The sequence below is a fragment of the Achroia grisella genome, unplaced genomic scaffold, assembly GCF_030625045.1.
Source record: "Achroia grisella isolate CSIRO2021 unplaced genomic scaffold, CSIRO_AGI_Agris_v1 utg1360, whole genome shotgun sequence".
NCBI classification, from domain to species: Eukaryota; Metazoa; Arthropoda; class Insecta; order Lepidoptera; family Pyralidae; genus Achroia; species Achroia grisella.
Genome location: NW_026712626.1, coordinates 3,450,487 through 3,471,591, shown reverse-complemented (window position 1 = coordinate 3,471,591; position 21,105 = coordinate 3,450,487). Strand labels below are relative to the sequence as shown.

General features: G+C 36.2%; 1 protein-coding gene across 1 annotated transcript; it reads right to left on the bottom strand.

Moving 5' to 3' along the window:
- Window positions 1-834: 834 nt before the first annotated feature.
- Window positions 835-2,429, bottom strand: LOC131855252 (uncharacterized). The gene is made up of 4 exons (XM_059206495.1): window positions 2,336-2,429; window positions 1,931-2,188; window positions 1,460-1,829; window positions 835-1,118 (listed from the first exon to the last, which is right to left on the bottom strand). The coding sequence occupies exons 1-4, from the start codon at window positions 2,348-2,350 to the stop codon at window positions 835-837; spliced, it is 927 nt and encodes a 308-aa protein (XP_059062478.1). The 5' UTR covers window positions 2,351-2,429.
- Window positions 2,430-21,105: the final 18,676 nt, after the last annotated feature.

Below are 21,105 nucleotides of genomic sequence, written 5' to 3'. Positions count from 1 at the left end.
TATGTGTAATTTTTTTTTCTTTGATTAGCAACACCAACGACAGTTGTCATTTTCAGCTGGCCGTAATAAATAAATAATTTTTAATAGTCTATCGCACGAATATTATATTTTCAACATCGTTATTAGTGATATAATAGTGCAATAAGTATCGATTATTGTTTGTGTACAATTTGGTAGTGTATTATTTGCAAAAATCGACATCAAAATAGTGTACCGGCCATAGAATTAGTGCTAATTGGTGGTTTGTATTCACACACTTAAACTTAAAAATGTAAAGTAATAATAAAATTATTTAAAAGAGCAACACGCAAGTTTCTTGCTCGTTCTTCTTGTGATGAGACAGCTTTCCGAACGAGCGGTAGATTAAAAAATGTAATGACTATTCAAAAGTGCTTCAATGTAAGTTTATCTGAATAAAATTTTCTAATGATTTTCTATTCTATTCTTTTTCTATTCTACTGTTGAGATTTGATTAATATCATAATAGTATTTATATATAAGGACAAATTTAAAATAGCTGTGCTATATTGTAAAAAATATTTAATATTATGCCTTTTCTACCAACCTTTATGATGTACAGAAATAACAGAAAAAACAATAGTTTGGGAAACATGTAATGTTATAGAAAATAAAAAGAAAGTGTAATTTAAAAACTATTTTTATTAAAAACCTATACTTAAAATCACTACAAGCAATTAAATTAGCCAGTTAAACCTATATCTTACAAAGTTCCTAATTATTTAAAAAGAGTACATTAATTACAATAAAAATTAAAAAGATATTGTGAAATTAATTAATTACAACTAATGATTAAGTCTAACTAATGTTTAAGTCCTATTTCTTTAAATTAGCAATTTCTAATTTTAATTTTTCATTTTCTAATTTGTAATATTCAGTTTCTAATCTGTTATTTTCTAATTCTGGTTTTACTTTTTCATATTCTAATTTTAATTTTTCATATTCTAATTTTAATTTTTCATATTCTAATTTTAATTTTTCATTTGCTATTGTACTATTGGTTAATTTCTCCTCTATCAACTTTTTTTTAACTGTGAAGTATTCTGCAATTGCCGTATTTCTTGCAGATCTATTGCTATCTCCTTGTATTTGCCTTTTCCCTGAAAATACACAAAATAATTAATGAATAATATTAATGATTATTTTCTCTAGTACATTCCATAAAGAACTTTATATTCATAAAACCCACCACCTATAATAATATCAAAAGACAGCATTAATACTATATTAATTGTATTTGTTCCATAACATTAAAGTTAAACAATACCACAGTGCAAAACATAAAATATAGTATAGGGGATTGTATTATTGTGTACACAATTTGTAATCATATGAAATGCAAACAGATCCTGTTATCAATGGAAAGCCTGCCATGTTGCCAAAGGACTGAATACTATAAGATACGATTATATAGAATTATTTAAAATAAAAAAATCATTACCAGCCCTTCTAGGAGTCTGAAAAGAATTAAATGTAAATGGCTTTGGTCTCTCTGGAGTTGGCAGCATGACCGGGGCACCAGAGACAGCTATATCCTCAGACAAGGATACAACTGTAACTATTTCATCAGGCAAGATCAACATATCCCGACCCTCACTATCGCTAGCACCAACAATACCATCACCAACACCACCACTAACACCATCACCAACACCACCACCAACTCCATCACCAACACAGATACCATCACCAATATCTTCCTTGTCGCCTCCAAAGGGTACTGTGAACCCGCTAACTGTACTCCCCAGGACACTAGCGACACGGTCCAATATATCATCTGGGGGTATGTAATCAGGAGCACCTCCACCAGTCTGCAAAATAAAATTTATGTAAACAAAAACACCACTACAATGTATGTAAAAAGTTATATGTATGTGAAATATTTATTTATATTAGAAAACATAGTATGTACCTGTATGTTGTTCATTCTTATTTTCGTTGCTCGTTTACGGGAGTTTTTTTTAAGGTTTTCCCATTTCAACCTAAGCTGCTGAGGCGTTCTGCGACAAGTTGTAGCCGTTGCGTTGAATTGTTCCGTTATTTTGGTCCACTCCTCTATTTTTAATTTGTTGTTGGTGGTGTTGGTACATTTAGTAGTTATAATGCGACTATTTTCAATAAGTTGCAGCAAAGCCTTAGTTTCATCTTTAGATAATGGTTTGCCCTTCGCCTATAATTGTTAAATTCATGTTAGTTTGTTTTTACAAAATTAGCGGGAAATTGTAAGCGTCATTAAAAAAACTCACGCTACGCAGCATTACATGTGCGCACGCATCAATTTAGTTACAATACGTAAAATAAAAACGATTTGACTTACCATTACTGTATCCATGTTAATTTAATTCAGAAAATCAAAAATAATAACAATTAAATATTGAGAGTCGGTACTGTAACAGACTGTAACTGGAAATAGTTTGCACTGCTGTCAAATATCAATCGTAGTCAAAGTATAAATCACGATACGTTTCACACGAACCAATAAATGATTAAACACAAAAATGGTGAATTGAAATTTTGTAATTAACATAACAAATAATAAACACAGTATTTTATTATATGTAATATATTAACATTACATTGTATATTAATATCAAATTATATACTTCGAAATTCTAAATACAGAAATGTGAGTAGCGGCATACATTTTGCGTAACACAGAACGGCGGGAGGGAACGGTCGATCCAAGGATCGATGCCTATCGAGTGTCAAAAAAAATAGAGTTGTCATTTTGGGACGCAGATTGGAGATCGATCTGGAGATAGGGATCAATCTAAGATTGGTAGCGATCTTGGATTGTGGATACGTTATTAATTTCGGGCGTTAAACTACGCAACGAGTGATGATCTTAATTTCACAGTTAAGTGTGCTACTACAAACACCGCCCACGAGTGTGTTGTGGCAACCAATTAACGAGTTTGCTCGAAGTTTGCACAGCCCTGGGCTTTTATATTGTTCTTTAAATAATGAAATGTTTTATGTGCAAATATGTAGCTTTTTTTTATGGATGACTATAGAATGACGCACCCGCCTGCGCTAACGGTTTACGCTGGCGGGGCACCAGTGGAGGATGATAAGAACATGAGGTCAGGTCAGTTAGCACATAGCGATTCACAAGGAATTTAACATTATGGTTTTCAGAGATCAGTTAGTACATCGTGACAAATTCACCAAGAATTTATCACGATGGTTTCCAGACGGAACCGCGTGGAGGGCAACCTGATATGGTACATTGCTAGCGATAAGATAATCAATTCACATTACTACCAATCACCTTTTACCACCTATGTACCTATATTTTAATGGATGACAATGGAATGGTGCACCCGCCTGCGCTAACGGTATACGCTGGCGGGGCACCAGTGGAGCATGATAAGATGAGCATGAGGTCAGGTCAGTTAGCACATGGTGACAAATTCACTAAGAATATATTCAAATTCAAATTCAAATTCAAAAATCATTTATTCATGTAGGACACTTCAGCCGCTTATGTACGTCAAGTTTTTACATTATATTTTTTTCTCTACCGTCACGTATGTCACGATGGTTTCCAGGGGTACCGCGTGGATGTCGACCTGACGTGGTACATTGCTAGCAATAAGTTCATCAGTCCACATTACTATTATATATACATATAAGTCAATTATCTATTGTATATTAGTTCTCTCGACAAATTAAACCATGCGTTGCTCTGTAGAACAAAGAAATTTTATTGAAACTTTTACAATTTTATATACAAACAAACTACAAATCATTAAAGAGTCACCGCAATGCAACAAACATTACCTGTAGAACAAAGAAACGACATTTAATGTTTATTTGTCGATCCTTTTCACCAAAACACTGTTACTTTCAATGACTGTCACTCACAATCCCAGTTTTACAATCCACCATACTTCTACTCATCTTTAACAATTAGTGCCATCTATTGGAAGTCGATGAGAGAGCAATTGACTCACAATAACGAGCCTAAAAGCAAACCGTAAAGGGATGCTAAGCAAGTATTCCTTTATACACATATATATGTATATAGTATGTGGGTGATATTTGATCTTTTGTTTATAATTTAAAAAGATTACGTTACGTACCTAAGTTTTAAAAAAGGTAGCGATTGCACTAATAACCGTTTACGCAATAAAAACAAACTGATTTTATCAAAATGTTAGCTGCAACCAAAAGATGGTGTAATATTAAATAAACACATTTAAAAGAAACACTTGTTTACAGAACAATTTCTAGTTTTTTTTTGAACGTCCTAAAATAAAACATTATTTGTACTCAAAGAAAAGGATTAGAATTAAAAAAAATTATCACTTTACATTAGTACTTCTTATTGTATACTAGCTATTCCCGTGACTTCGTCCGCGTGGAATTTAATTTATTTTTCTAAAATAACAGTAGCCTAAGTTACTCCTTATTACATCAGCTACCTGCCAAAAAAAGTGCCGTCAAAATCGGTCCAACCATTTCAGAGATTAGCCGGAACAAACAGACAGACAGACAAAGATTGTAAAAAATGTTATTTTGGTGTATGTACCGTATTTATATTCATATGTATGTAGTAAAAAACGGTTATTTCAATATTACAAACAGACACTCCAATTTATATATAGGTATAGGTTTAATATTCTGACTACAATAAATTAATGCTAGTTGATAGTTTGTATTCACACATTTTAACTTACAAAGTGTAAAGTTACAAGGATTATTTAAAAGAGCAACACACAAGTTTCTTGCTCGTTCTTCTTGTGATGTGACAGCTTTCCGAATAAGCGGTAGATTAAAAAAAGTAACTATGACTATTCAAAAGTGCTTTCTATTCTATCCTATTCTATTAAGACTCAGCCTCATAAAGTGATGGTCCCTGAGATCCTCCGCTTTACTTCTGATGGTCCCTGGTTCGATTCTCGAACGATATAAACATTCGTATTGATTTCGGTTATTTCAAAAAGAAATATTTAAGTAATTCCATCAGTTATTGTACAAGCTTTGCTTAGTTTGGTATGGATTCATCCAGGGTTAATATAAAATGGTCGGTCATCGAACCTCATTACCATTTCGCGGATTAACAACGCAGTCGGCGCGTGTCGTAAGTCGTGAATTTGCAGAAACGAGATGCGGTGCGGGCCGGTGGGCGGGAATGTCGCGCCAGATCAGTTGGACCTGTTGCGAAGGAATATATAATCATTACATAGTATAAAACAAAATCGCGGTCGCTGTCTGTCCGTCCCTATGTATGCTTAAATCTTTAAAAATACGCAACGAATTTTGAAGCGGTTTATTTTAATAGATAGAGTGATTCAAGAGGAAGGTTTATATATATAATACATGTACACCCGGGCGACGCCGGGGCGAGTAGCTAGTTACTTATATAAACAAATTAATTATTTAACAAAATAATATATATATAAAACCACTGTTCATCAACAAGCCCCTCATTGTGGTCCTGAATAAAATTGATGTGGTACGTCCCGAGGACCTGACTCCGGAGAAGCGTGCGCTCATTGAGGAGTTGGAGCAGGCCTGCACCGGGGGGAGCATGGTGGCGTGAGTATACTTATATAAATAATGTATAATATAAAATAAAGTCGCTGTCGCTGTCTGTCCGTCCCTATGTATGCTTAAATCTTTAAAAATACGCAACGAATTTTGAAGCGGTTTATTTTAATAGATAGAGTGATTCAAGAGGAAGGTTTATATATATAATACATGTACACCCGTGTGAAGACGGGGCGAGTAGCTAGTTATTATTATAAGCGATCTACAAAGTTATAACAAAGCATACGTCCACTCAACACAATGGATGGCTGGACAATGGATGTTTTGGATATCAGAGCTGCGCGGGCGCACCTGGCCGTCTAACTAGAGGGATTCATTCAATTTGACGGCACATTGCTATCCAATCAACTGTACAGGATCATATTTGATGTTGAATACAGGGTGTGTAAGAAAAAAGAAGACAAACATCCTATAGACAGATGTTTCCGGCGTTGACCTTCTGGATTATAGGCTACTAGCTGTGCCCGCGGTTTCATCCACATTAAATTTCAATATAAAATATAGACTATGTGTTGTTCTGATGCATAAGCTATATTACTGTAAAGTTTCATCCAAATCTTGTTTGTTTTTTGCAGTAGCATATGCTGGTGGTCACTCTATTCTCCCAAATTTGAATTTAAAAATGAATCTGTATTATTGTAAACATGTACAACATTTATTTGAAAAGAATACGAGCTGAGTTTCTCGTCAGTTCTTCTCATCTCGAAATCATTCCGAACTGACGGTAGATTTGACATATTATAAGAGTCTGTAATAGACCTACTGAATAAAGATATTTTGAATTTGAATTGAATCCGTTCAGTAGTTTTTGCGTGAAAGATTAACAAACGTCCATACTTACAAACTTTCGCATTTATAATATTATTGAGATATTGATCGTTGAAAATGTGACTTATATTATAGAAATAGATATCATATTTGTAAAATTAAACTCAATCACAATATAAGCACTTTTGAATAGTCACTTACCATCAGGTGAACTGCATGCTCGTTCGTCTCCTATGTTATAAAAAAAAGTCATTATTTATTCTACCACTCACTCGGAACGTAGACTCTTTACAAGAAGAATGAGCAAGAAACTTATGTATTGATCTTTTAAATAATTAAATACATAAAAACCAGTAAGAGGCGATCGATAATCAACATAGAAATTACTACGCACTCATTCTTTGTACAATCAGATAATATTGTCATATTAGAAATACTTGCAAAAGTTTGCAATATTTCTGCACCAAACATATATATATATATAGTATATATACACATATTATGTTTTTGTATGTATTTGTATCAGTATTACATATAATTGTGGATGGTTATAAAGGCAAAGGAAGGCCAAAAACGAGATGGATGGTCTGTGTGAAAGATGATGTAATAAGAAAGGGAGTAAATAACGAGATGACTGCGAACAGAGATTAATGGAAGAGAAAAACATATTACGCCGACCACAAAAGAATGATATAAGGAAGAAGCAGATGATGGTATTTTAATCAGTTGTCTAGTGCCCATAACACAAGCTCTGCTTAACTTGGGACTAGATGGCGCTATGTTATGTTAATGAACCGCTGCCGCCGAACTTGAGCCGAGACTTCGTTTTATGTGTTCTACCAAATATACAATGTGTTCCGAGGAATTGTTCGACATGATGTCTACAGCTTTTACCATCGCACCGCTCGCCATCGACAGGGAATTCATCCCCACACGCTGGAACCTAAGTGGTCCCGAACAGTGCGGTTTCAGAGGAGCTTCCTCCCGCGTACACTTACATTGTGGAATGAACTTCCTGCCGAGGTTTTCTCACGAGACTACAGCATGGGGTTTTTCAAGAAGGGTATATTAAGGTTTCTTAAAGGTCGGCAACGCGCACGTGGTGTTTCAGGCGTCCATAGGCTACGGTAACCATTTGCCATCAGGCCGTATGCTTGTTTGCCAACGTAGTAGCATAAAAAAATGTAAATGGTCCAGTGATATTATTATTCCAGTTATATAAAAAACAAAATCGTAGTCCAACACAATTTTAGCCAATTTGTAATAATGAATAACTGCTATTGTACGGCTTTGGAAGCGAGCCAAAATCGTACACGAGTAATGTGCGTCCATATATGCAATATGGGAGAGATTGTCGCGTGTGCCGCGTCAAAATTGTGGGCTTTTGATAAATGCGCGCACGTGTTCGTGTAGGTATTGATGGTTTCACCACGCAATGTGTAACAATCGTTACATAGTATAAAACAAAATCGCGGACGCTGTTTGTCCGTCCCTATGAATGCTTAAATCTTTAAAACTATGCAACGGATTTTGAAACGATTTTTTTAATAGATACGAGTGATTCAAGAGGATGGTTTATATGTATAATACATGTACACCCGCGCGAAGCCGGGGTGGGTAGCCAGTAATTAATATAGGAATATATTGTTTAATTCAAATCAAAATCTGTTGCGTAGCGTTACAGATTTAAGCATACATAGGGACGGAGAGACAGCGACAGCGACTTTGTTTTATATTGTGTAATGATGCATACCTCGGTGGTCTAACGGTTGGACACACCGTCTTCCTACCTACAATTGCGGGTCGATTCCTCGCACGCCACAAACATTTGTATTCATAAGTATGATTGTTTGTATCAGTCTGGGTGTTTTCTATGTATAATATGTATGTATTTATAAAAAATAATATCTATGTATTTGTATCAGTTGTCTAGTACCCATAACACAAGCTTTAGCTAGCTTAACTTGGGTCTAGATGGCGCTGTGTGAATTGTTCTGAGAGGGCCGCTGTACAGAGTCCTGTACAGCGGCCCGAATGTAAGGAGTCCCTTACATTTACATTTACGTTGGCTGGTACGACTATTCCTTATTTTTAATTTATATTTTACATCGGTTGCTATGGTTTTGTTATTCCCATCATTCCTTTTATTGCTCTTGCTTTCATATAGTATGTTACGACACATTTTTATTACCACCATCGTTGGCTGCACCGACCCCAGCGCCACACACACACATACACAACACAGTCCCACACAATTATCATAACTACTCTGTTTTGGTGTATTCCATGTCAAAACAAAGGAATAATATCCGAAGCTTCCAGAATTTTCGCAATGGATCTAGATCAGTGGTAACTGCCAAACTTGTATAAGTGTAATCCGGGTTACAATCTGCTGAGGCAGCGAGAACTGATCAGATATTGACTGTTGTGTTTGAAAGGGATATTCAGGGTTGCCACTCGTTGGTTTTATGTGATAATGGTAAATAATATATACATATATATATATATATATATATTAACATACAGATATACATACATATATAACTAGCTGTAGTACTCGCGACTTCGTTCAAGTGGAATTTAACTTTATTTTTCTAAAATAAAAGTAGCCTAAGTTACTCCTTATTACACCGGCTACCTGCCAAAAAAAAGAGTCCCATCAAAATCGGTACAGCCATTTCAGAGATTGGCAGGAACAAATAGGCAGACAGACAGTCAAAATGTGTAAAAAAAATAATTTGGTGTATGTATCGTATTTATATTCATATGCATGTAGTAAAAAACGGTTATTTCAATATTACAAACAGACACTCCAATTTTATTTATATGTATAGATGTATAGATAAAAGAGCAACACACAAGTTTCTTGCTCATTCTTCTTGTGATGACTCTGCATTCCGAATGAGTGGTAGAATCAAAAATATGACTATTTAAAAGTGCTTGTAATGAATTTATTTGAATAAAGATTATTACTATTTCTATTTCAACGTATGTATTTTCATTTTGTTTTGGACTACTCTAATGCTGTTGACCGCAGCTGGCCTTTACAGCTTCACCGGACGATAGAGGGCGAGTGCAGATGGCACTCCAAACCAATGGAAGTTCTTATGGTGCGGCTGAAGGCCAACTCCCGCCTGCACGAAACATTTTTTTCGGACTACTCTCATGCTGTTGCCCGCAGTTAGCCTTTACAGCTTCGCCGGACGATAGGGGGCGAGTGCAGATGACACTCCAAATGCGCGGAATTACTTATGGAATGATTGAAGGCCAACTGTCGCCTGACGGTTACGACTTTAGTCTGAGAGCACCGCTAGGGGTTCGAATCTCGGCTCAGCCCGTCGTATTTGATCCTAGTTTGAATTAGACGGGGGACCGATCAGAGGGTGAATGTATTTGCGAGCGATCTTCAGGGTTGCCACTCATCAGTTTGATATGACTGGTAAACAATGTATTTGGGAATGATCTTCAGGGCTGTCATTCATAGGTTGTTTCAAAAACTTTTAATTAAAAAATATTAAAAGACGTCCTTTTTGAGCCTCTTAATTTTGCGTATAACTCCTAGAATATTGTTTATGTAATTTCACTCTCATATCTCATACACAAGCGTGTGTCTCACACTTAGTACTAAACTCCGTACTAACGGTAGATTTGGCATATCATAAGACTCGGTAATAGACCTACATGAATAAAGATATTTTGATTAATTAATTCAAATTCAAATTAAAAAATTATTTATTCATGTAGGACATTTTAGCCGCTTATGAACGTCAAATTTTTACATTATAAATTTATTTTTTTCCCTACTGTCCAGTTCGGTATGTAGATACAATTGAGAAGAACTGGCAAGAAACTCAATTGAATTACTGTTTTTTTTAACTATGCATAAATTCATTATTTATATTATTAACCGGGTATTAACACGGATAATTTTATGGCGGATAAAGATTACCTCTCTCGACGTTTTGACTAGGTTGCACTAGCCGTGGTCACGAGCCGACTGTGAAACACCTTTATTTGCCATAAAATTATTCGTCTTAAGAGCCGGTTAATCTATAACATCTATACCTCTATACATATAAATAAAATTGGACTGTATGTTTGTAATGTTGAAATAACCGTTTTTTACTACATCCATATGACTAAAAAATGTTATATAACATTTTTTTTTTAATTTTTGTCTGTCTGTCTGTCGGTCCAGCCATTTCAGAGATTAGCCGGTGTTCCGATTTTGATGGGACTTTTTGGCAGCAGATGTAATAAGGAGTAACTTAGACTATTTTCATTTTAGAAAAATTCTTTTATTTTAGAAATACAAAACTAAAATTCCACGAGGACGAAGTCACGGGAACAACTAGTGATTTAAATAATATTCATAAATTCGTTGCCGAAACCCCTGGACGGCTAGTTGTAAATCAGATTGACGTGAGATTACCCGGGTGCGTGAATTATAACCGGACCCGGGAGTCTGGTAGATAGTTAGATAGATAGATAATTCTGGACCCGTCGATAGTGACGTCGCATGTACGGTGTCCGGACAAGCGTGATTAGATCCTGATAGCGGACAAGAGTTATTAGTTAAATATCTATACATATAAATAAAATTGGAGTGTCTGTTTGTAATATTGAAATAAACGTCTTTTACTACAAGCATATGAATATAAATACTGCCTGCGTCATAGTAGCTTTATGCATGCAAAGTCTCAGCCCGATCGGTTTAAAATTGACAAAGTTTCATACAAATTTTCATCCCCTATTTTATCGCCTTGGGGGTAGGATTAATGAAAATCCTTTCTTAGCGGATGCCTACGTCATAATATCTACCTGCATGCCAAATTTCAGCCCGATACGTCCAGTGGTTTGGGCTGTGCGTTGATAGATCACTATGTCAGTCACGTTTGAGTTATATATATTTAGATATAGTTGTGTAGTATACAGACGCAATAAAGATCACTTTCTCCGAGCTAGACAGCTTGCAACAGACGGTTTCACACCGGCCCGCCTACACCAAACATTACATTTCCGCTACTAAATATATCAATACAATTTAATACCATTTCGCAAAATTGTTGTTTCTGTGATTCTTGAATAGCATACAATAATAATAATAATAACACTAGCCTCAAGATATTACAACTTCACCCACTTACTTTCATCCTTCTCCAAAAAGCTGTAATATTAAACACTTGTAGAATAGTCCGCAAATTTTTGTCTTCCACTTAAAAATTATCCATCCTCATCATTCATAATTTATACTGTCATTGTTTGGTGATTTTTACCCGCAATGATCAGTCTATTACCCCATCAATGGGAGATATATAATACATATATAAAAAAAAAAAAAAATAGTCGGCCGGGGCCCTGAACCCCTGCCGACTGTGCTTCTACCGGGGGTAAGTTGCCATCTCCTCTCTTTAAGAGATTTTTTTTGGAAGTTAGGAATAATAATAATAATAATAGGAAAAAGTTTATATAATACCCATAGTCCTCTCATCTACAGGTATCATACCCAAACACCTACATCATAGCCTGAAACAATTAGATATACAAAAAACACTTTACATCACCCTTCAAAAAGCTGCCATCTTAAATACTTGTCGTACAGTCCGAAAATTTCTCGAAATCGATGAAAATGATATAACACCAGTCACACCAGGCACACAATAAGTACACACACACACACACATACATACACGCGCACACACACATACACACACTCTGCACTTACTTGGTTTCGGCCCGTAAGTGTGGAGAAAACCAGCAATAGCTGAGAAAAAATAAAGAATAACAATAATAATAATAATATAGTACACACACACTGACACGTATACACACGCGCACACACACATACACACACACTGCACTTACTTGGTTTTGGCTCGTAAGTGTGGTATACGCCACAAAGCGTAAAACCCCAGCAAAAAGACTGAGAAAGCGAAACACACAAATAATGATAATAATAATTTATTATTATTATTATTATAGAAGGTAACGAAGGAAAGACCAAGGTACAGCTACATCTAGCTAATTATAGACAATTTTTTTGGCGGACTACTCTAATGCTGTTGGCCGCAGCTAGCCTTTATAGCTTCACCGGTCGATAGAGGCTGAGTGCAGATGGCACTAACCAAAGGAAGGACTTATGGAGCGGCCGAAGGCCAACTCCCACCTGACGGATACGAGTTTAGTCTGAGAGCACCGCTAGGGGTTCGAACCTCGGATCAAGCTGTCGTAAGTTCGATCCCCGTTTGAATTGGACAGGGGTTCGATCGGAGGGGGTTAAAGACCATGTTGGAGTCTTGTTGTATTAACAGTTAAAGAGCATAATATTGTTCTAATTTGACCCTATTGCTAGAAATATATGGTTTCCCCTGGGACCTATCATATAATACCTGGTGAATTTGTCACGATGGGCTAATTGACCTGACCTCATCCTTATCCTCCACTGGTGCTGCGTAACCTTTAGCGCAAGCGGGAGCAGCATTTCATTCTCATCCACTAAAAACAATGGCGTAGTACTATTAGATGTAAAGATATGATTAAAAATGAAAGTGGAAAATAGATTGTTGTTTTTATATTTGATTGACACAGAAGATAACGAAGGAAAGACGAGGAGATAAAGACTCAGGCACAGCTGCATCAAGCAAATTAAAGACAAAATTGGAGTCGTGTCGTATCAATTTAAAGAGCATGATAGAAGATCGTGGAAAGTGGCAAGAGCTCCACCTACATGCGCGTGGCTTTTAAATTATTAATGAAAATGTAATAGATATAGATAATATACATACAAGGAGATCGTTACTTATGTGATTATCATGGGGTCTAGTAATGGTGTTAGCGATGTACCATGTCAGGTTGACCTCCACACGGTTCCCCTGGAAACTATTATGATAAATATCTGATTAATCTATCATGATGGGCTAACTGCACTGACCTCAGGCTCGATCGATCCCCCGTCCAATTCAAACGGGGATCGAAATTACGACAGCTTGAGGTTCGAACCCCTAGTGGTGCCCTCAGACTAAAGTTTTTTTTATACTACTACTAGCTGACCCGGCGAACTTTGTTCCGCCTTAATGGCAATAAATAAGCAGTTTTTTTTTTAATTGGAAAAAATACAAAAACATTTAAATACCTACATTAATCATTCATAATTATTTCTGTATTTTAGTACATTGGTTGCTCTTCATTTAAGTACCTTGTGATATACGACATTTTTTGTTTTATTATCAGGCGCAAAAACAAACAACGCTGATGGTCTTCCGACCCGTGAACATGCCACGTATAATTGACCATGGGAGAAACATGAATGTTCTAGATTTAAACCACAAACTTTTAAGGATTGACCTTGTGATTTGTTGATGGTCATGGCAAATACCATTTTATACTACTATGGTATGGATGTTAAATGGTTACCGTAGCCTATGGACGCCTGAAACTCCAGGGTTAATACGTGCGCGTTGCTGACCCTTAAGAAACCTTAATATATCATTCTTAAAAAGTCGTATCCGTCAGGCGGGAGTTGGCCTTCAGCCGCTCCATAAGTCCTTCCTTTGGTTTGGAGTGCTGTACTCGTCCGGTGAAGCTGTAAACGCCATCTGCGGCCAAGCATTAGAGTAGTCGGGAAAAAGAGGAGTAAGCGATGCAGCCCTAGAATCAAGACGTTTTTTTATTATTAACTGTTTCAACGAAGATAAAAGAAATGACGTCTCATACTTGAATTAGAATTACAAATGAATCCAATCGACTAAGTGTCCTTTGTATAGAAGATCCCATCAAAAACATAAATGTGAAATGATAGCCGAGTTTAATATTACGATATATGCCTTGATTGTTGACTTCTACGACAAAAGAGATCTAATTGGGTGCCAAGTTCAATGATCTGTTCTGAAATGTATTTATAACAATATAAAATATCATTTCTTCTTATAACTTAGGATAATATACTGTAGCCTAAGGTCTAACTTGGCCAGTTCTCATATACCAATTATTACTTTCGATTGCTAGTTACTACTAATATTAAAATAGGAACCGACAAGTAACATGTTTAGAACTTGCGAAGGCTACATTATATTTCGTATATGAAAACTAGCCAAGTTAGACCTTAGGCTACAGTATATTATTTATTATAGAAACTAGTGTTTACCGCTCAATGCAATATTTGAAGTTTGCTAGTTATCGACACTGATGTAAAGGGGTCAACGTAAATTGGTAATGATCGACGTTTTCATACAATATTACTTTCCGTCCAGTACAAGATGAGCTATTTTGCCAGGGATCAATGTCAATTGGTGGCTATCGACGTTTTCATAGAATTTTAGTATTCGTCCAGTATAAGTTGAAATATAATCAATTAAAGTGAGAAATTATAGTAAAATGATAACAATTTACCAGTTTCAGATTTTTTCCTTTATATTCACCTAATTACCTATCTGCATGCCAAATTTGAACTTCCTAGGTCGTCAGTGATAAAAATGACGAGTTTTGGACATTAATATCTAAATAACCGTTTGAGATATGTTTATGAAATTTGGAACACATATTTATCTCACAAGTCTCAATATATGAACCAAATTTAACAGGTTTGTGTGAAAGAGTTTTTGAGTTATGTGGGGGTCAAAAGTGGCTCCAAATGGTTCGTGTAAATATACACACGGTGCTGCTTGCCAGTTTACTTGAAACTCGGCTTGACACGCTACCGCGTGTCTAGATCTGGATCTAAAATAAAACAGTAGTAATAAACCGTACATCTGTTTGTTTCTAAATATATAATGCTATAGTATATATTGTGAGATTGAGAGAGACGGCCTCAGTGGTGTAGCGGTTTAGTACACCGCATTCCGATGGTCGCGGGTTCGGTTCCTCGCACGGTACAAATATTTGTATTCATGAGTATGATAGTTTGTATATATCTGAGTGTTTTCTATATGTATATAATGTATCTTAGTATGTATTTGTATTTAAACTTTATTAGTCAATGTGTACCACTTGTTTGGCTGGACCGCTTTTGACGGGACTTTCGTAGATAAACTAATGTTATAATGAGTAACTTAGGCTACTTTTATTTTATGAATTTTATATATTTTGATACTACGTGGTTGAAGTCGCGAGTAACAGCTAGTATTACATTATAAATTAACCAATCCCATTCTGTAGATGATTGTATATGTTCCTGGAACTCTGGTAGGGTGTTTCATCTCGCTGATTTGAATGGACAATCAATATCGTGACGTCATATTTGAATAGATAGATATATAGAATACTAGCTGTCCCAGCAAACGTTGCCATATAAATTAATAACGCTATAAAAAATAGGGGTTGATGATAGAAAGGTGAAAATTTAGGATTGTATGTATTTTTGTATGTTGTATCATAAAAAAATAGAAACTAAAAATTTCGTCTAAAACATAAAATAAAAAAATTTAGGGGTGGACTACCCCTAACATTTAGGGGGATGAAAAAATGTGTTGGCCGATTTTCAGACCTACTCAATACGCTCACAAAATTTCATGAGAATCGGTCAAGCCGTTTCGGAGGAGTATGGGAACGAAAACTGTGACACGAGAATTTTATATATAATATATTTTATACAAGGTCTGCTTAGACTGTGCGGTGAATGATTTAAATTAAAAAAAAAAATGTTTTTTTCTGACTAAATTATACTTACTTATTATCTCTGACGACCTGGTGGTCTAGCGGTCAGCACACCGCTTTACGTCCGATAGTCGCGGGCTCGATTCCTCGCACGGCACAAACATTTGTATTCATAATTACGTCTAAGCAATTAAGAATTAATTCATTTAGAGAAGGTTTAACATTGTTCGTTATATTTTGGAGCTATAATTTTTTTACTTTACTTTTTGACGACCTCGGTGGTCTAGCGGTCTGGCACACCGCTTTACGACCGATGGTCGCGGGTTCGATTCCTTCTACGGCACAAACATTTGTATTCATGAGTATGATTGTTTGTATCGGTCTGGGTGTTTTCTATATATAACATGTATGTATTTACAAAAAAAAATATCTATATATATGTATCAGTTATCTAGTACCCATAATACAAGCTTTAGCTAGCTTAACTTGGGTCTAGATGACGCTGTGTGAATTGTCCTGAGATTATTATTAATATTCTCTCTATCGTCTCACTCTCTCAGCGTTTGCTGGTTTTCTCCACACTTACGGGCCGATTATTATTATTATTTTTTTATTTTTTTTCTTTCAGCTTTTGCTGGTTTTTTTTTCATTATTTATTATTATTATTATTATTGTTTCAGGTAAGAATTACAAGCAGATTCCTACGATGACTATCTCAGCGAAATATGGGTCAGACAGGTACTCGTATTTTTTTAATGATAATGGAATGGTGCACCCGCCTGCGCTAACGGTATGCGCTGGCGGGGCACCAGTGGAGGATGATAAGATGAGCATGAGGTCAGGTCAGTTAGCATTTTGTGACAAATTCACTAGGAATTTATCATGATGGTTTCCAGGGACAACCGCATGGAGGTCAACCTGACATGGTACCTTGATAGCAATGGAGTTAATAGTCCACATTACTAACAAACCCCTTCCTTCTTTTGTGAAGTCGGGCTAAATATATCTGTCATTAGGATATTATGTATACGGCCCGCCGTCTGAGTGTTCCTTTCATGGTGGTTCCCTTTTAATGCCATTATAATTTGTGTTATTCCCAGCAACCCCATTGTACAATGGTGCCCAGTGTTAGCTGAACCACGTACCCGTAGAACTGCTTTATCTTCAAAGGTCATGTAATAATGACCGTTTTGATATCACCTGGAAATTATCCAGTGTAAGCTGAGCCGTATGATCGGAACCGTGCTTTATCTTCAAAGGTCATGTTATGGTGGTCTCTGACATATCACCTGTAATAAATATACAAGAATACAATAGCCTTAATATAATTGTTAGACGTCGACCCATACAGTGTTTATGATATACGAAATTGAGATCTATGTGTAAGGTAATAAGAGTTAAATTCTTAAAATTTTGTTATAATGATTTGAACAAGTTAGGGACACCCATACAGTGGTATGATATACGACATTGAGTTTTATTATAAAGGCAATAAGAGTTAAATTCATAAAATTTGTTATAATTATTTGAACATGTTAGGTTCAAGTTGGTTTGTATTAAAGTCCTTTGTAAGGAACTCGTTTTGACTGACTTTGTAAAAGGAAGTGCTGTTTATATAACATTACTAGCTACAATCAGCGACTTTGTCTGCCTTTTTTGATATAAAATAGTCCAATCTTTCGTCGTGATATAATTTATGTTCAAGTTAAATTTCATAAATGCTGTAGTCTCGTGAGAAAACCTCGGCAGGTAGTTCATTCCACAATGTAAGTGTACGCGGGAGGAAGCTCCTCTGAAACCGCACTGTCCGAGACCACTTAGGTTCCAGCGTGTGGAGATGAATTCCCTGTCAATGGCGAGCGGTGCGATGGCACAAGGTAGCCGTGGGACATCATGAGGTGCATACAGCGCTGATTGTCAGGTTAATACAGCGCCGGTTACCACTTACCATCAGGCGAGTCTTCTATGTGTTTACCATTCCAACATCATGAGGTGCATACAGCGCTGATTGTCAGGTTAATACAGCGCCGGTTACCACTTACCATCAGGCGAGTCTTCTATGTGTTTACCATTCCGACATCATGAGGTGCATACAGCGCTGATTGTCAGGTTAATACAGCGCCAGTTACCACTTACCATCAGGCGAGTCTTCTATGTGTTTACCATTCCGACATCATGAGGTGCATACAGCGCTGATTGTCAGGTTAATACAGCGCCGGTTACCACTTACCATCAGGCGAGTCTTCTATGTGTTTACCATTCCGACATCATGAGGTGCATACAGCGCTGATTGTCAGGTTAATACAGCGCCGGTTACCACTTACCATCAGGCGAGTCTTCTATGTGTTTACCATTCCGACATCATGAGGTGCATACAGCGCTGATTGTCAGGTTAATACAGCGCCAGTTACCACTTACCATCAGGCGAGTCTTCTATGTGTTTACCATTCCGACATCATGAGGTGCATACAGCGCTGATTGTCAGGTTAATACAGCGCCGGTTACCACTTACCATCAGGCGAGTCTTCTATGTGTTTACCATTCCAATTACATAAAAAAGAATCTCCTATCCGGTCGTCCTTAATCATTAATGTGATAATATCGCACTTTACAGTTTACGTACGGATAACAGTGGATCGTAAACCCGGGTGGTAGGGTCGGAATTCCAACCCCCAGGGGACGGGGCGGCCCTCGGGGGAAATAGTTACGATAATGGCAGACAAATATTGTCTTTATACAGCGGGGATTTTAAGAAATTGTCATACAATACGGTCTGTATGTAGAGAATCCATTTTGTTTGACGACCTCGTTGATCTACCGTTTTTGTAGGGACTGGTCTGCTCCTATCACTACGACTGATTTAATCTTATTGCGTATTAGCTGTACTCGCGACTTCGTCCGCGTCGAAATAACATCATCATACACATAATCTGAAGTGTATGATGTAAATATCTAACAATCGGTCTACGACAAAAAACCTCCGATCTAGAGTAACATATATTAGTACTGATGTTACTATAGAATAGAATAGAATAGAAAATCATTTATTCAAATAAACTTACATTGAAGCACTTTTGAATAGTCATAACATTTTTTTTTAACCTACCGCTTATTCGGAATGCTATCTCATCACAAAAAGAACAAGCAAGAAACTTGTGTGTTGCTCTTTTAAATAATTTATTCTTACTTACAATTTAAGTTTAAGTGTGTAAATACAAACCACCGATTAGCACTAATTCAATTAAATAATAAAATAGAAAAAACATTCAATATACAACAACTGGTTAAACAATTAATAAGAGAAAATAAGTCATAGTGATTAGAGCAGACCAGTCCACACAAGCAGCACCCGTTTACGAGCATGACGGATGAGCCAGCCACCACTGCGCTCGACCATATTTTAGGGAGCCCAATGACCCGGCCAACCACGCCGCCACAAGTCTGGACATTTTAGTGTGCATGACTACTCAAAACACCAGACCACGTCATAGCTGCTCACAATTGCCATCTGATGGTTATAGTATTCACATTTCACATAACAATGCATGCGGCAATCAATACAAAAACCGCTACGCTTTCATATTTCTAAAATAATTAAATCAAGAAAGCAATGAGATAAACAAATTATAACGTTGTATGCTAATAAACTAATTATTTACTTGATATGTTGTCGTCTATCCTGTAATAGGCTTTCTTACACAAGAATTCTTTAATATAAGATTTGAATTGCCTCTCTGTCAGATTTAGTGCAGATTCTGACAGTTTATTATAAAATCTTACGCAATTACCATAGAATGAATTACTGACTTTGTACAGACGGCATTTAGGTAAAAGTTTTCATTCATCCCTGTTCGCAGTCATCTCGTTATTTACTCCCTTTCTTACCATATCATCTTTCACACAGTCCATCCATCGAACCGGAGAACCGGCGGTATGCAACTATTATGGTGAGAGAACAAGAAGGTACATTACGCCACGAATATTCAATGAAATTTATAACGTAAACGATTGTTCAAGTAAAGAAATATTTAAATTTAATTTGAAAAGATGGTTACTCGAGAAAATGCATTAGTATAAGTTCTATATTATAGTTGAATTGTAAATTAAGTATAAGTAAAAATGAGTGTCCTTATTCGCCAACAAACTGCAAAGCAGGTTGGCGATAATTGTAAAAACAAATTGTATATATGTAATACTTATAAATAAATATTAAAAAAAATATCTCTTTTTCGGCGTTCCTCTGCCCTTATAACCATCCACATTAATATGGACCTTGCTTAAAATGTTAACAAACAGACTGAATTTGTTTTTTATTATGTTATTCTACCCGTGGAGAATGGTAACGAAGGCTTCCCCGAAGGTTTATACACTAGTAGACCCGCGCAACTTCGTCTGCGTTTAATTTCTTCACCTTTTGCAATATTTTTCATTGCAGCTCGGCTCGTATTGGTCGTAGCGTAATGTTATATAGCTTAAAGCCTTCCTCGAAAATAGGACTATCCAATGCCAATCCAAAAATTTTTTTTTCAATTCCAACCAGTAGTTTCTGAGATTAGCGCGTTCAAACAAACGAACTCTTCAGCTACCCACCCCGGCTTCGCACGGGTGTACATGTATTATACATATAAACCTTCCTCTTGAATCACTCTATCTATTAAAAAAACAGCTTCAAAATCCGTTGCGTAGTTTTAAAGATTTAAGCATACATAGGAACGGACAGACAGCGACAGCGACTTTGTTTTATACTATGTAATGAAGGTAATATTCCGAATTTTTTTTGTTTATGAAAAATATGATAATTTATGGTAATCATTATATTACAACTTTCTCGTTGCCTTCGTAGAAACAATGACGGGAGCCTGTTGTTATGTACTCATAGTATATACATTACTAGCTTTTGCCCACAGCTTCGCTCGCGTTAATTTTTCCCCTAAACGGTGGAATTTATCAAAATCCTTTCTTAGGGGATGCCTACGTCATAGTAGCTTTATGCATACAAAGTCTCAGCCCGATCGGTTTAAAATTGACAAAGTTTCATACAAACTTTTATCCCCTTGGGGGTAGAATTAATCAAAATCCTTTCTTAGCGGATACCTAAAACCAGCTGTATGTTTATATAGGACATACATGAAAGCTGAGTGGAGACATTTCAGTGCCTGTATAGATGTAAAA

What these genes read in the sequence shown, in the direction of transcription:
- LOC131855252 (XM_059206495.1), bottom strand. An exon ending in TAAGAATGAACAACATACAG is followed by an intron (nt 1,830 to 1,930) that starts GTACATACTATG and finishes TTTATTTTGCAG; the next exon opens with ACTGGTGGAGGTGCTCCTGA. An exon ending in TCAGACTCCTAGAAGGGCTG is followed by an intron (nt 1,119 to 1,459) that starts GTAATGATTTTT and finishes GTGTATTTTCAG; the next exon opens with GGAAAAGGCAAATACAAGGA.